General features: G+C 47.2%; 1 protein-coding gene and 1 pseudogene across 2 annotated transcripts; one reads left to right on the forward strand and one right to left on the reverse strand.

Annotated features, from left to right (window-relative positions):
* The first annotated feature begins 6209 nt into the window (after positions 1-6209).
* Positions 6210-13723, forward strand: LOC112608967 (translational activator of cytochrome c oxidase 1). 2 transcript variants are annotated; one of them, XM_025361157.1, is made up of 5 exons: positions 6210-6697; positions 9891-9997; positions 11678-11805; positions 12646-12823; positions 13161-13723. In XM_025361157.1, exons 1-5 carry the CDS (start codon positions 6418-6420, stop codon positions 13359-13361), a joined length of 894 nt encoding a protein of 297 aa, XP_025216942.1. In that variant the 5' UTR covers positions 6210-6417; the 3' UTR covers positions 13362-13723. The 2 variants fall into 2 exon arrangements, with proteins under 2 accessions (XP_025216942.1, XP_025216943.1); XM_025361158.1 differs by having other exon boundaries at positions 9894-9997.
* Positions 13724-16161: 2438 nt separating this feature from the next.
* LOC112608969 lies at positions 16162-16599 on the reverse strand (annotated as a pseudogene).
* Positions 16600-16800: the final 201 nt, after the last annotated feature.

Genomic DNA, 16800 nt, shown 5'->3' on the forward strand with positions numbered 1-16800 from the left:
CTGCCTTTTTATAATAGAGTGAGAGAAAACCAAACCCTGAACTAAGGCAAACTAAGGTGGCAGCGGCAGCAGCAGCTGCGGCAAGGATGGAGAGGACAGGGCACAAGTGAAGAGGGATGCAGTCATCAGCATTCAGTAATGTATTGGCTGTGAAGGAGGACAGAGAAATAACTCCCAGATCTTTTGGGTTTGGATAGGTTCTGATGGCTGACTGGAAATGTCCAAGTCCCTGCTAATTGCCCAAACCTATGCCCCACATAGTAGGGTGGGGAAGGAGTTCCTATCCCACCGCTAGTCAAATGCAGCATGTTCTGGATGAAATACTACCCCCATTTATTTTTATTTTTATTCTTTTGTTCATGTTGGGCCACTGTGAAGGAAGAGAAGAAAGGCAAACTGATTGGTTCAGTGAACCAGTATTCGATAACTTCCATTGTGTCAGCTAACATGGAGCTGGTGGCAGTGAATCTGTGAAGGGAAATATTTGCTCTTGAGAATTTAATTTTTTTTTTCAGACAGAGTTTTGCTCTTGTTGCCCAGGCTGGAGTGCAATGGCGCAATCTTGGCTTATCGCAACCTCTGCCTCCCGGGTTCAAGGGATTCTCTTGTCTCAGCCTCCCGAGTAGCTGGGACTACAGGCATGTGCCACCACGCCTGGCTAATTTTGTATTTTTAGTAGAGATGGGGTTTCATCATGTTGGTCAGTCTGGTCTCAAACTCCTGACCTCAGACGATCCACCCACTTTGGCCCCCCAAAGTGCTGGGATTACAGGCGTGTAATCCGAGCCCGGCCGAGAATTTAAATTTTATGAGTACCTACTGGTTCTGTTGGAACTGTGCTGCTATATGGTCTGACAGTGTGTATTTTGTGAGAAATACATGAGACCTGCTCTCTGGTTTTTAAGGAGAAAACAGAGTAATACTATTTATACGCTAGGCTAAGCTGCAGCAACAAACCCCCAAATCTCAGAAACTGAGCACTACAGAAGCTTATTTTTTGCTTACACAAAGTCCTCTAGGCCGGGTGCAGTGGCTCAACTCTCTAATCCCAGCACTTTGGGAGGATGATAGGGGCAGATAGCTTGAGGTGAGGAGTTCGAGACCAGCCTTGCCAACATGGTGAAACCCTGTCTCTACTAAAAATACAAAAATTAGCCAGGCATGGTGGTGCATGCCTGTTGTCCTAGCTACTTGGGAAGCTGAGGCAGGAGAATAGCTTGAACCTGGGAGGTGGAGGTTGCGGTGAGCCAAGATCGCACCACTGCACTTCAGCCTGGGCGACAGAGCAAGACTCCATCTCAAAAAAAAATGTCCTCTGGAGGTTGATCAGCCTTCTTCCAAGTTGCAGCTACGTCATCTAAACATGTGACCTGTCCCGGTGCAGTGGCTCACGCCTATAATCCCAGCACTTTGGGAGGCCAAGGCGGGCGGATCACGACATCAGTAGTTCAAGACCAGCCTGACAAACATGGTGAAACCCCGTCTCTACTAAAAATACAAAAATTTGCCAGGCATGGTGGCACGCACCTGTGATCCCAGCTACTCAGGAGGCTGAGACAGGAGAACCGCTTGAACCCAGGAGGCGGAGCTTGCAGTGAGCCAAGATCGCATTACTGCACTCCAGCCTGGGCAACAGAGTGAGACTCCATCTCAAAAAAATAAAAATAAGCGTGTGACCTCCAGGTTGCTTATGGGGGGTGGGAAAAAGTACATTTTTCAGGATGGACCTGGAAGTGGCTTACTTCTGCTCCTATCTGCCAACTGCAAGGAAGGTCGAGTCAAGAAATGTAGTCTTCCTGTGTACCCTGGCATAGGAAGTGAAGTAGTGAATAATTATATCTCAGCCATACCAGCAAATCGGCTAAGTATCTGGACTAATAGCTAATGTAATCTCATTCATTGAGAGCTGTTAGTACTGGACAACACACGGTCAAACCTAATGGAATGATACTTTTAGCCAGTCTTTAGCTTCCAAGGCTAATTAAGTGATTTCAATGATCCTGACAACCAGGCCTCTAGAGATGGTTCAGTCAACTATGAATTTATCTTGAAAGGTGGCTATTAACTCAGACTGAGAGAGTTAAAATCTGCCCTGCCATTCATCACAGATACACAGACAGATAAAACCAGCTGCACCGTTAACAGGATATAGTACCTCTACCAAGCATGCACTGCAACTTTCTTTTTCTTTTTTTTTTTTTTTGGCAACATAAAGTGTCAGAACAACTCCCTGAGTGACTACTTTAAAAAAAAAAAAAAAAATCACCAAGAAACTTTGTTCTCCAAAATCATAGGCTGACGAAGTTTGCTGTTTGCAATTGTGTGAGAATTAAGGCTTGCAGTCTTGCTTGGAGGAGCTGAGTCACTTTGACATAGAGAAGCAGCCTTGATTTCCAGGCCAGGTATTGCGCTTCAGAGCAGGGGTTTCTGGCCGGGCGCGGTGGCTCAAGCCTGTAATCCCAGCACTTTGGGAGGCCGAGACGGGCGGATCACGAGGTCAGGAGATCGAGACCATCCTGGCTGACACGGTGAAACCCCGTCTCTACTAAAAAATACAAAAAAACTAGCCGGGCGAGGTGGCGGGCGCCTGTAGTCCCAGCTACTCGGGAGGCTGAGGCAGGAGAATGGCATGAACCCGGGAGGCGGAGCTTGCAGTGAGCCAAGATCACGCCACTGCACTCCAGCCTGGGCGGCAGAGTGAGACTCTGTCTCAAAAAAAAAAAAAGAGCAGGGGTTGCTGAACACGACATTCCACTTTTATCTTGACTTTGTACTTTCCAGGGAAACTGATCCCCTGGGTTCACTTTGTAGTCCAGCTGATCTTGATCCCCCTTTCACACAGGTCTGTGTTTCTTTGTGCCTAACTCTAATTTTTCACCTAACCTCCACCCTTCCCCATAATCCTATAACCATCTTTTTATTTGGTGAGACACTTCACCATTCCTCTGGTGTGCAGTCTCCCTTGTTGCAGTGAGCTGATAAGCCTAACTCAGTGGGACTATAGGTTTCCCCTGCTGGTCTCAGGCTGACTGGACTAGGGCAGTCTCAAACCTTGTTTTAGCCTCTACACTTATTTGTGATTACAAATTCCATTAATTTGATTTTTGCTTCTCAAAGTAAATATAATTATATATATATATATATTTTATTTTTTATTTATTTATTTTTTTGAGACGGAGGCTCGTTCTGTCGCCCAGGCTGGACTGCAGTGGTGCAATCTCGGCTCACTGCAACCTATGCCTCCTGGGTTCAAGCGATTCTCCTGCCTCAGCCAGTCCTGAGTAGCTGGGACTACAAGCACGTGCCACCACACCTGGATAATTTTTTGTATTATTAGTAGAGACGGGGTTTCACCATGTTAGCCAAGATGGTCTCGATCTCCTGACCTCATTATCTGCCCACCTCGGCCTCCCAAAGTGCTGGGATTACAGGCGTGAGTCACCACGCCAGGCCTGAATAAACTATTTTAAAATTAAAGTAATACTATATATGAATGGCTGATAAGCACATGAAAAGATGCCTACCATTAGTAGTCATTCAGGAAATACAATCAAAACCACAATGAGATAACACTTCTCACTCACAAGGATGGTGATAGCTGTAGTCAAAAAGAATAACAAATTTAGCCAGTGGCTCGCACCCTGTAATCTCATCTACTTGGGAGACTGAGATGGCAGGATCGCTTGAGCCCAGGAGTTCTGTGCTGCAGTCAGCTATGACTGCTCCACTGGACTCCAGCCTGGGTAACAAAGCAGAAAAAAAAAATTAATGATATGGAGAAATTAAACCCTCATCTATTGCTGGTGGGAATGTAAAATGATACAACCATTTTAGAAGACAGTCTGACAATCCCACAAAAGGTTAAACATAGTTATGATATGACCCAGCAATTCCACTCCTAGGTGTATAAATAAAAGAAGTGAAAACAGGCCGGGTGCAGTGGCTCATGTCTGTAATCCCAGCACTTTGGGAGGCCGAGGCAGGTGGATCATGAGGTCAGGAGATCGAGACCATCCTGGCTAACATGGTGAAACTCTGTCTCTACTAAAAAAATACAAAAAATTAGCCGGGGGTGGTGGCAGGCGCTTGTAGTCCCAGCTACTCCGGAGTCTAAGGCAGGAGAATGGCGTGAACTAGGGAGGTGGAGCTTGCAGTGAGCCGAGATTGTGCCACTGCACTCCGGCCTGGGTGGCAGAGCAAGACTCCGTCTCAAAAAAAAAAAGAAGTGAAAACATATGTCCACACAGCAATATGGATATGAATGTTCACAGCCTCATTATTCATCATAGAAGGTGAAAACAACCCATATGTCCTTGCCTGATGAATGGATAAATAAAACGTGGTATATCCATACAATGGATGAAATACTGATACATGCTACAACATGCAAGAATCCTGAAAACATCATGCTAAGTGAAAGAAGCCAGTTACAAAAGGCCACATAGTGTGTGGGCCCATTCATATTAAATGTTCAGAAGAGGCAAACCCACAGAGACAGAAGTAAATTGGTGATTGCCCAGGGCTGCAGGAATTGGGGGGAAAGAGGGAGTGATTGCTAATGGCTACAGGACTTCTTTGGGGGATGATGAAAATGTAAACTCAATTGTGCACAGCTCTGAATATTCTATAACCCATTGTACACTTTGAATTGGTGATTTGTATATGTGAAATATATCAAAGCTGTTTATTTTTTTAAAAATGAGAATTGTGTTGGGCATAGAAAGTACAGTCCTACTCTCAAAGAATTTAGTATTATGGTAGAAACAGATATAAACATTTTTATATATTTTTAAAAGGTAAGTGCTAAGGTACAAGCGTGTATGAAGGGCTATGTGCACCCGCCACACCTGACTAATTTTTGTATTTTTAGTAGAGACGGGGTTTCACCATGTTAACCAGGCTGGTCTCAAACTCCTGACCTCAAGTGATCTGCTGGTCTCGACCTCCCAAAGTGCTAGGATTACAGGCGTGAGCCACCATCCCATGAAGGTTCTTATATAATAAAAAATGTAAAATCTATGCTTTTGTGCTTTGCATCCGTTATCCCATTTAGTTCTCACAAGGCCATTCTAGAGGTAAGGAAACAAACAGGAAAGTAAAGGTACTTGCCCAAGGATACACTAGAAAATGGAACAACCAGGGTTTGAAGCCACCCAGCCTAAACGCAGAGGGCACAAGCTTGAACTTCACACTGTCCTGCTTCTTTTTTTTTTTTGAGATGGAGTCTCGCTCTGTCGCACAGGCTGGAGTGTAGTGGCGGGATCTCGGCTCACTGCAACCTCCTCCTCCCGGGTTCAAGCGATTCTCCTGCCTCAGCCTCCTGAGTAGTTGGGATTACAGGCACGCGCCACCACGACCGGCTACTTTTTTTTTGTATTTTTAGTAGGGACGGGGTTTCACCATGTTGGTCAGGCTGGTGTCGCACTCCTGACCTAGTGATCCTCGTGCCTCAGCCTCGCAAAGTGCTGGGATTACAGGCGTGAACCACCGCGCCCGGCTGTCCTGCTTCTCTACTGGATACGTCATGCCCTTTGGAGTTCATCTCACCAGCACGGAAGTCACTACAAAGCTTTTCAGCAGCTGCCGCTTTGTTTCTCTCCGTCTTCTAATGGATTCGGTTTTCTCTTTCGAGACAGCAGAGAGAAAATGAAGAGGGGGAGTTTAGCTCCAAAAGGCTTGTCTGATCATTCTCCTTCTCCTAAAGGCCTGTGACTCATCTGAGTCTGTCCCAAACCATCTCTTGCATTTAGGGGCTTAAGTGCACTGTGGCTATTTACATAAAACTTTATTACTTTAAAGCTCTAAGGGCTCATTTTGTGTTTTCAACCTTCCTATGTTGATAAAGCAAATATTAGATCCTTATTTGTAAATAGGGAGGACGTTCAGAGAGATTAAACGTTTGGGCAATTCACTTCTCTGGCAGCGGTTTCTTTGCCAGTAAAATGAGGCAACAACAAAATATTTATCATTCTGGACTTTCTCAGATTTAGGCAGAAATTTGGAAGCAAAGTCAGTTTCATAACTCAGATGTGTCTCCACTAGACTATTATGAGAAACAAAGTCCGGCGCTCTCTAGGCAACCGGGAGGGCTTGAGCACTAACTAGGTCGGCTCAAGAGCCAGAAAGGAGCGAGTACTGTGCAGCCGCGGAACGGACTTTGCGGGCAGTGGGGACTTGTTTTTGGAGCGAACCCGGTAAAGGAAGTGTGCTACGCCATCAAGGGCCCCCAGTTCCGGCTGCCGCGGGGACGGTGCAGGGTCATTAGCTGTTGGGCCGCCCCGGGCGGGCCCAAGCCTCTGGGTCTCAGGTGTCCAGCACAGGCAGCCGCGGAGTCCGGATCTGCTTGTTCCGGCGGTGGAAGAGACGGGCCGGCGCTGGCCGCTGCTGCTAGCAGCTTGAACCCCAGGGTCGGGACCGATGGCGGCTTGGGCTGCTGCCAGCCTAAGCAGGGCCGCTGCCCGATGCTTGCTGGCACGAGGCCCTGGGGTCGGGGCAGCTTCTCCGCGTGACCCCCGGCCCTCCCACTCCGAGCCCCGGGGCTGCGGTGCCGCACCGGGCAGAACGCTGCACCTCACAGCGGCTGTCCCCGCCGGGCACAACAAGTGGTCCAAAGTCAGGCACATCAAGGGTCCGAAGGACGTCGAAAGAAGTCGCATCTTCTCCAAACTCTGTTTGAACATCCGCCTGGCAGTGAAAGGTGAGACCCTGTCACCCACCACTAGCTGCCGCTGCCCTCTCAGTGCTCACAGCCTCGCTTGCCACTCGGAGTTGGGCCCACCTAGATCTCCGGCCCTTCACTTTGTTTTCCTTTCCCAGTACCCACCATTGCCCGCCTCATAAATCCTCAAAACACCTACCTACGTTTGAAGTCCTCACTCACCTTTCCAGACGCTGAGCATCTGGCCAGTTTGTCAGAGAGGGAGCTGCTCTTGAGAAGATAAGCCGGTAAGGTAGAAGTGACTTCATCCTGGTCTAGCTAGGTACTTAATAGAAACAAGTCCTAAGAGTCAGGGCAGATGTGTGACTCTCCTGAAGAGACAAATCAACTCCTCTGACGTCGCCTCAAGTACCTTATTTGTTGTGGCAGGGGCACCGAGTAAAGCTATCATTTAAGTGCTTAGACCTTAGTTTGCTTCATTAATGTTTCCCCAAGATACATTTCCTTGGAAGGTAGATTTGCAGCCATGTCTTTTCTCCCTTAGGTCGCCACACTGAAAAGGCTTTTTTTCTATTTAGGGCCAGAGATTTGTAGGAGTAAAGGAAAAGTCCTGTAGAAAGCATGGACTTTGGACTGGGCGCAGTGGCTCAGTCTGTAATCGCAGGCCAGGGGCAGGCAGATTACTTGAGGTCAGGAGTTCAAGACCAGCCTGGCCAACATGGCGAAACCCCGTCTTTACTAAAAATACAAAAAAAAAAAAAAAAAATTAGCTGGGTGTGGTGGTGCACACCTGTAATGCCAGCTACTCAGGAGGCTGAAGCAGGAGAATCGCTTGAACCCAGGAGTTGGAGGCTACAATAAGCGAGATTGCTCCACTACACTCCATCCAGCCTGGGTGACAGAGCAAGACTCCATCTCAAAAAAAAAAAAAGAGAAACTATGGACTTTGGAGTCAGGAAGACCTGGTTTCTGTCACTGACTAACTTATGACCTTGAACAAGTGGCTTAACTTTGTTGAGTTTCTGTGAAACAAGGGTAATACCCACCTTGAGGTAGTTTATGGTTTATGGCACATAATAGGCATTCGGTTAATGTTCATTTACCCCCTCAACTCATGCCTGGTATTTGTTTGCTTCCTTTTCTTCAAAATTCTTGACATTAAGTTCAAGCAACATTTATTTATTTATTTATTTATTTATTTATTTATTTATTGAGACAGAGTCTCACTCTGTCACCCAGGGTAGAGTGCAGTGGCGTGATCTCAGCCCACTGCAACCTCCACCTCCCAGGCTCAAGTGATTCTCCTGCCTCAGCCTCCAGAGTAGCTGGGACTACAGGTGTGCACCACTACGCCTGGCTAAATTTTTTTGTATTTTTAGTAGAGACCGGGTTTCACCATGTTGACCAGGCTGGTCTCAAACTCTTGACCTCAAATGATCTGCCCGCCTTGGCCTCCCAAAGTGCTGGGATTGCAGGCGTAAGCCACTGCACCCTGCCCAAGTTCAACCAACTTAATTGTGTTTATTTTGTACCAGGCATGCCACTAGTACTACAAAGATGATGAAATATAGCCCCTACCCTCAGATTACAATGTCATGTGAACATTTCAATAATTATGCACAAAGTGCAGGGCGCGGTGGCTCACACCTGTAATCCCAACACTTTGGGAGGCTGAGGTGGGGGAATCACGAGGTCAGGAGATTGAGACCATCCTGGCTAACACAGTGAAACCCTATCTCTACTAAAAAAAATACAAAAAAAAATTAGCTGGGCTTGGTGGCGGGCGCCTGTAGTCCCAGCTACTCAGGAGACTGAGGCAGGAGAATGGCGTGAACCCAGGAGGCGGAGGTTGCAGTGAGCCGAGATTGCGCCACTGCAGAGTGCCCACTCCAGCCTGGGCAACAGAGCAAGACTCTGTCTCAAAAATAGTAATAAAATAAAATTATTTTTATTATGCACAAAGTAGTAGAGTAAGCAGTAATGAGTCCAGGAAGTATTGTTACCATCTATGTCCCTTCTTCATCTGACACAAAGTGGACATTGCTAAAACATAGCAGAATGAAAACCATCCCTAAAGACAATGAATTAGAAGGTTCTGGCCAGGCACAGTGGCTCACGCCTGTAATCCCAGCACTTTGGAAGGCCAAGGCGAGTGGATCACTTGAGGCAGGAGTTCAAGACCAACCTGGCCAACATGGTGAAACCTCATCTCTACTAAAAATACAAAAATTAGCTGGGTGTGGTGGCAGGCACCTGTAATCCCAGCTACTTAGGAGGCTAAGGCAGGAGAATCCCTTGAACCCGGGAGGGGGAGGTTGCAGTGAGCCCAGATGAGCCAAGATCATGCCACAGCACTCCAGCATGGATGACAGAGTGAGACTCTGTCTTAAAAAAAAAAAAAAAAAAACAAGAAAAGAAAAAGGTCTTTTCTGGCCAGACGTGGTAGCCCACGCCTGTAATCCTAGCACTTTGGGAGGCCGAGTCAGGCAGATCACTTGAGCTCAGGAGTTTGAGACCAGCCTGGGCAACACGGTGAAAACCTGAATCTACAAAAAATATTTTAAAAAATTACCTGGGTGTGGTGGTGCACGCTGGTGGTCCCAGCTACTTGGGAGGCTGAGGCAGGAGGATCGCTTGAACCCCAGAGGCTGAGGCTACATTGAGCCAAAATCATGCCGCTGCACTGTAGTCTGGGTGATAAAGTGAGACTTTGTCTCAAAAAAAAAAACAAAGTACTTTTCCAAAATACTTCTCCGGGCTGGGCGCAGTGGCTCATGCTTGTAATCCCAGCACTTTGGGAGGCCAAGGTGGGTGGATCACCTGAGGTCAGGAGTTCGAGACCAGCCTGACCCAACATGGCAAAACCGGGTCTCTACTAAAAATAGAAAAATTAGCTGGGTATGGTGGCGTGCATCTGTAATCCCAGCTACTCGGGAGGCTGAGGCAGGAGAATCACTTGAACCCAGGAGGTGGATGTTGCAGTGAGCCAAGATCGTACCACTGCACTCCAGCCAGGCAACAGAGTGAGATGCCATCTCAAAAAGCAAACAAAAAAAACCCCAAAATACTTCTCCATATCCCACTCAAACACTAGTTAAGGTATTCTAAGGTAACTGAGAGCTAAATGGGGATTTGCCACTCCGTTGGCTTGGTGGGGCTGGAAATCCCTTTTTTTCTCCCATGTTGTAATGAGATGTCTTTGCTCACTCTTTGTTTTTTCTTTAAATCTCAGAAGGAGGCCCCAACCCTGAGCACAACAGCAACCTGGCCAATATTTTAGAGGTGTGTCGCAGCAAACATATGCCCAAGTCAACGATTGAGGCAGCGCTGAAAATGGAGGTGCGTACTGTTTGACATGCTTTTTATTGATCACAGCCCCTACAGGGCTCATGTCTAGATAGCCACCAAACACACCTTAAATTATCAGAGAGGGCCAAGTGCAGTGGCTCACGACTGTAATCCCAGCACTTTGGGAGGCTAAGGTGGGTGGGTCACTTGAGGCCAGGAGTTTGGAGACCAGCCTGGCCAACACGGTGAAACTCTATCTCTACTGAAAATACAAAAATTAGCTGGGCATGGTAGCACATGCTTATAATCCCAGCTACTTGGGAGGCTGAGGTGGAGGATTGCTTGAACCCAAGAGGCACCGCTTGCGGTGAACCAAGATCGCGCCACTGCACTCCAGCCTGGGCAACAAAGCGAGACTCTGTCTCAAAAAAAAAAAAAAAATTATCAGAGAGAAGGGTAGCAATGTAGTTGACGCCCTCAGCCTAGAGGCTTCTGGGAGCTCACTGTCCTTGGTCATTTGTTCTAGGGGCACAACTGGGAGTAGGATGCATAGGCAGCATGCAGGGCCATACAGCCCGGGACTGCTCAGCCAAGTTGTAGGGAGATGAGGTATTATAGAAAGAAGGGGCAGTGTGGGAGAAAGCCCTTATGTTAGGTTGAGGAAGGTTTTGTTTCTCAGATGTTTATACCCTAAAGGAGAAAAGCCAGTAGAAAGAGAGAGGGTGGGGGTGATAGAGATGGTGGGAGGGGCAGGTATATAGAGTCCACATGAGGGTACACCTTTCTCTGGGGCAGGTAGGGAGGCTCTGAGGAAGTAATAGTTATCTTAATAGATCATAGTTATTGAGTGCTTCCTGCAGGCTAAGCATGGATAAAAACTGTGTGTGTGTTATCTCATCGAATCCTGAAAACCACCGTAAGTAGAAATTGAGGCACAGAAAGGTTAGGTGGCTTGACTCAGGTCACACAGAAAATGACAGACTTGAAACCAGATAGTCAGACTTTAGAGCCTGTGCTCTAACCATTATGCTTACTGCCTTCACGTAGGCCGTGGTGCAGAGAAGGAGGTGGAGACAGCAACTATTTTCCCCACCTAGTGGCCCTTTTTTCCTTTGTGAAAGAGGAAGGGAGAAGTTATGAGTTAAGAATTCCTGGAAAGTTGCAGGACAGGGTGCTTGGAGTGGGGAATATTGAATACATGGACAAGGGATGAGTAGGGGCACGGAAGGTCCAGAAGAGATTAGTCCCTAGAGCTCTGGATTAATTGTTTGATTTTTGAGACCATGCTGTTTTCAGCAGCTCTTATGACAAGGCCTAGGTGTGTGATTTTTCACAGCAGTACTCAGCAGCCCAGGGTAGGAGCCTTGAGACTTGACCGGTGGGTTTCTTACAGGATGGGAATGTAAGAGGATGAGTCTGAGTGGGAGTGGGTGGGGACTAGATGTGACATTTGGTTAGGGACGGTAGGAAGCAAAGCTGAGGAAGGGCTGATGGATTGTTCAGGGACCAGAGAAACACTCCTTCCAAGTTAGGGGTAGTACTTCCCGTTACCTCAAAAGTTGGTTCTAGGGTTTCCTCTCAGAGGGTGGGGACAAAAATAAAGATTGAGAGCTCAGGCTCCAGCCTAGAGAGCCCATCCCACGAAGTTAGTTTTGCAATACTTGTGGTTCTGGGCTGACATGTGGGAGGGAATTGGGAAGCAGGAAAATGTGCTTGTGTTGTTTATTGCAGAAAACCAAGGACGTGTATTTGCTGTATGCGTGTCGGGGCCCTGGTGGCTCTTCTCTGCTCATCGAGGCATTATCTAACAGTGGCCACAAGTGTCAATCAGACATTAGACATATCCTGAATAAGAATGGGTAAGTGTGTGTCTGTGGGGAGTGGTAGGGGACAGAGCCTTTATGTTCCAATTCTCTGCAAGGCAAGTACTGTTGATCTCTGCTAGTGTTTCAGGGTTTTGTTTTTTGTTTTTTGAGATGGAGTCTCACTCTTGTCACCCAGGCTAGAGTGCAATGGCATGATCTCGACTCACTGCAACCTCCACATTCTGAGTTCAAGTGATTCTGCTGCGTCAGCCTCCTGAGTAGCTGGGATTACAGACACCCACAGCCACGCCCAGCTAATTTTTGTATTGTTAGTAGAGATGACAGGGTTTCACCATGTTGGCCAGGCTGGTCTCAAACTCCTGACCTCAGGTGATCCACTTGCTTCAGCCTCCCAAAGTGCTGGAAGCCACCATACCTGGCCATGTTTCAGGTTTTAAGCACACTTCCTCCTTAGCAGAATCCAGTGAGTTAATTGACTTTCCCTTAATGTTGTCTGTACTAGCAGAATCCCAAAGACTTGTTCATTGGTGTAGAAAGGGGATCTTTGTCCTATTATCCCCATGTGTAGCCATATAATGCCCAAATCTTAAAATGCTCCACTAGGACTGGCATCTTAATGGCACAGGAAATGATGAGCAAAGTCTGCTTCCTCCAGACTGCAATCAGGGCAGAAAATTGAGTGTGGAAACATTCTTGGGCTGTTCCCTTATCCAGCAGCAGCTGCATTTTCTCCTTGAGGAAGCGATCTGCTCCATGTCTGTGCGTACTCCATAGACTGGGTGAGAAAGAGACAGTGATATAGAATGATGAGCTTTATGGAGGCTGAGTGTCTAGAGGCATCCACTCATGCCAGCCTGTTTCCTTCCCTGTCAGAGGAGTGATGGCTGAAGGAGCTCGTCACTCTTTTGACAAAAAGGGGGTGATCGTGGTTGGAGTGGAGGACAGAGAGAAGAAGGCTGTGAATCTAGAGCGTGCCCTGGAGCTGGCAATTGAAGCAGGAGCTGAGGATGTCAAGGAAACTGAAGACGAAGAAGAAAGGAACGTTTTTAAAGTAAGCATGAAAACATGGGTGTTTGGTGGGCTGCCGGGAGGACCACGATAGATGCCTTACACATGCCTCTTGGTTTCTTCCTTCCTGTGCCCCAGGGTACGGATGAGACAAAGAGTTCACATATCGTACAAACATTTATTGAGTGAATACTGAATAGGTCCGACTCTCGTGATGACTGTGAAAAAGAGTCAAAACATTGAAAATTATGTCCCTGCCAGTGAAGATCTCAAACCCAGCGATCCATTCCAGTACTGACATTCAGGACTTTGCAAGGTCCTGTGTTGCTTTGTCTCATTACCTCCTGGCTCCTCACCTCCTGATTTTCCTTTATCCCTAGTTTATTTGTGATGCCTCTTCACTGCACCAAGTGAGGAAGAAACTGGACTCCCTGGGCCTGTGTTCTGTGTCCTGTGCACTAGAGTTCATCCCCAACTCAAAGGTGCAGCTGGCCGAGCCCGACCTGGAACAGGCTGCTCATCTCATCCAGGCTCTCAGCAACCACGAGGATGTGATTCACATCTATGACAACATTGAATAACAGGCTATATGTGCTCCTGGGTTCCTTCCTAGAAATGTGGCAGCCCATTCCAGCACACAGGCTTCTGCAGCAATCTCTGAGAGTAAAGCCGGTGGGAGGCTCAGCAGACCAGGAGGCCCAAAGCCAGGACTTGTGACCTTGAAGCCAAAGGAATCTCACTTGTAGGGCCTCCTTGTCAGCTCTGCTACTGTCTCAGAGCCACCTGGATGAGTGTCCCGACACCCTCTTGGATGCAGGGCAGGACCCCCCAGCTGGTCAGACTCTGATGTTGGGTAGCTGGCCTCTGTGGGAATTGTAAGTGCCCTGAGGCACTATGTACTAGAAACTGCTGTTAATAATAACAGTGATTATTGGTTGCTGCATTGCTGTTGTATGGCTCTTGAGTCTTCCTGAGTTTGTGTCCAGCTGTTGGGATCCTCTGGACTAACTTTCAAGTCCCTAGGCTTAGCTCTACTACTACAGTCCCAGGATTATTTTTTTGATTGGCCATAGAAATGTAGTTGTATCCAGCCACTCCATGGTCTAATGCTGGTCTTACGACCTAAACCTGTCATTCATTCATGCAACTAATATTTCTGGAACACTAGCTATGCACCAAGAATTGTACTTATCTAGAACATAAGCTATTCAACTGGTATCCTGTGTTAGATCCTGCTCTGGAAGGTAGGACCTCAACACAAGCTATTCAACTGGTATCCTGTGTTAGATCCTGCTCTGGAAGGTAGGACCTCAACACAGGCCTGCTCTTTATTGGAGCTGCCCCAGGGCAGTGTGAGCTGCTGTGCAATCATCTGTTGCTCTCTTTGTGTGACTTCTGTGCCCTTCTTTCACCAAACAGCTTAAGGTTCTAGCCCAGTTGGAAAGCGAGTGCCAGTGATAAGGGACTTGGCAGTGGCTCACACCTATAATCCCATCTACTCCAGAGGCTGAGGTGGGAGGATCACTTGAGCTCAGGAGTTTGAGGCTACAGTGAGCTATGATTGCACCACTGCATTCCAGCCTGGGTGACAGAGTGAGAACTCTTGTCTTTTTTTTTGAGGCAGAGTCTCACTCTTGCCCTGGCTGAGAGCAGTGGCACAATCTCAGCTCATTGCAGCCTTGACCTCCTGGACTCAAGTAATCCTTCCACCTCAGCCTCCCAAGTAGCTAGAACTACAGGTGCATGCCACCATGCCCAGCTAATTTATTTATATTTTTGTAGAGATGGGGTTTCACTATATTGTCCAGGTTGGTGTCGAGCTCCTGAGCTCAAGCGATCTGCACACTTGGCCTCCCAAAGTGCTGGGACAGGCATGAGCCGCCGTGCCTGGCTGAGTCTGTCTCTGCTTTTTTTTTTCTGAGACAGAGTCTGGCTGTGTCGCCCAGGCTGGAGTGCAGTAGCGTGATCTTGGCTACTGCAACCTCCACCTCCCGGGTTCAAGCGATTCTCCTGCTTCAGCCTCCCAAGTAGCTGGGATTACAAGCAGGCACCACCATGCCCGGCTAATTTTTTTGTTGGGGGGAGGGGAGAAAATTAAACCTTATTTATTTTTAAAACCAAACCACTAGGAAAATATATCACAGCCTGGAAACAGCAAATGATAGGCTGTATTATCATTTCAAGTAATAAGTTAGTGAAAATACAATGAGGTTGCTATCAAAAGAATAAGGTGCCATGCCAGGGCAGGAACACTGCAAGTTGCGAAAGCCCCAGGCAAAAATGGTATTTGGTAATGGGGTCTGCCTCTCCTTTGCTCTAAGGGAGTCGGCTCATCCTAGCCCAAGTTGCTTACGTTTTCTCCCTTGAATTTCCTGTTGCCGGGATTTGTGTCAATAGTGCTCTGTTAATTCAGGGAGCTGAGTAGGCAATGCTAGGTTTAGGCTTTCGTTCCATCCGTTCTATAAAAACCAGGTTTTTCCAAATCCAGTACTTCATAACTCTGTTGTAATCAAGTAGCCAACTGCTCCTCTTTTACTGTTCATTCCTAGGTACTAGTATATATCACAATCAAAATCCCGTTCTCTTCACTGGGAAAGTGTTACTGCAAGATTTTCCTGTCATTTTGCTACACACAGCCTCAGGGCCCATCAGCCAGTAATTATGCTTCCCATAATTAGTGTGTCGTCACCTCTCATGTTTTTGCATGGTCTCCAGGCTGAAAGATGTGGCATATAATAATTTTAAGAAATGTACATCCACATCTTGACCAGAAATGGGGATCCACAAGGAACCTTTCCAAGTTCTTATCCAAACTAGTCTCCCTCCCAATTCCACATCTTAAAATCAACTTGTATTGCCTTGTATAAATTACACAAAACCAAGAAAACAAAGACCCAGAAAACTTTTTTGCCCTTCTAAGTGAGTGACCTCATCAATTTTGTTTTACAACTTACAGAAAATGGTGTGACACTTCTGGTAAACAGGATGTTGGCAACAAAGAGAAAATATCTCTCCTTAAACTCCACCAACTCTAACCTGCCAGCCTGTTGGTACCTGTGTAGTAAGAAGAGTCTGGTATCTTGGAGGGCTCTGGCTTGTTACAGGGGAGATCCTTACTGGCAGGACAAGCACTGGCCACAGGACATATAAACTCTAAAACTCAACTGTAATATCTCTGACCCAATTTAGTACCACTTTTTTCCATTTCATTTTTTAGGACTGAAACATAAAAGAACCAGTGCCTAGAGGCAAGTGACATATGTCTTACACTTTTGGCCATCCTTCGTTTCTTCATAAACTTCGCTTAAAAGACTAAAATTCCCAATTCCTTATAAAAAATATATTCCTGCCCTCAGCCCCAGTGGCCACTGGCAAAGATTGTTATTTCCCAGTGGATAAGAGAGCCTCCTTCATCTTCTTGGTCATAGTTGGGATGTAGTGCGTGTGGTCATCCACACACTTGGTCACACAACCGTCCAGCTGCTGCTTCACCTGAAGCTTCTTACTCCCAGCATCTATTGAATCTTTGACTTTGTCATTGCAATGCATGATGCACCAGGCCAGGTGGTCCTAGAACTTCTCCAACTCACTGGTGACCAAAGCCTGGGCTTGAGCCTGGCTTTGCTTTGGCTCAAGCATGGCAAATGGCAGTGCTTTGATGCACTGGTGCACCTGCTGCATGGAGGTCTGGCTGTCCTCACAACTGCTGGTGCTGCATCGGAACATGAGACCCTGCATCTTCCAGATATTCTCTCTCTCCAGACTCTTCGGCATGGAGTCCACCACCTCCTGCACCCGCAGCTGCTGCAGCTCCGCCATGGCGACCCTACACCGCCCTGCGCCGTGCCACCCTGACTAATTTTTGTATCTTTAGTAGAACAGGTTTCGTCATGTTGGCCAGGCTGGTCTCGAACTCCTGACCTTAGATGATCCATCCACCTTGGCCTCCCAAAGTGCTGGGATTACAGGCATGAGCCACGGCACCCGGCCTCTGTCTCTCAAAAAAAAAAAAAAAAAAAG

This window comes from Theropithecus gelada, chromosome 16 (assembly GCF_003255815.1).
Source record: "Theropithecus gelada isolate Dixy chromosome 16, Tgel_1.0, whole genome shotgun sequence".
NCBI classification, from domain to species: Eukaryota; Metazoa; Chordata; class Mammalia; order Primates; family Cercopithecidae; genus Theropithecus; species Theropithecus gelada.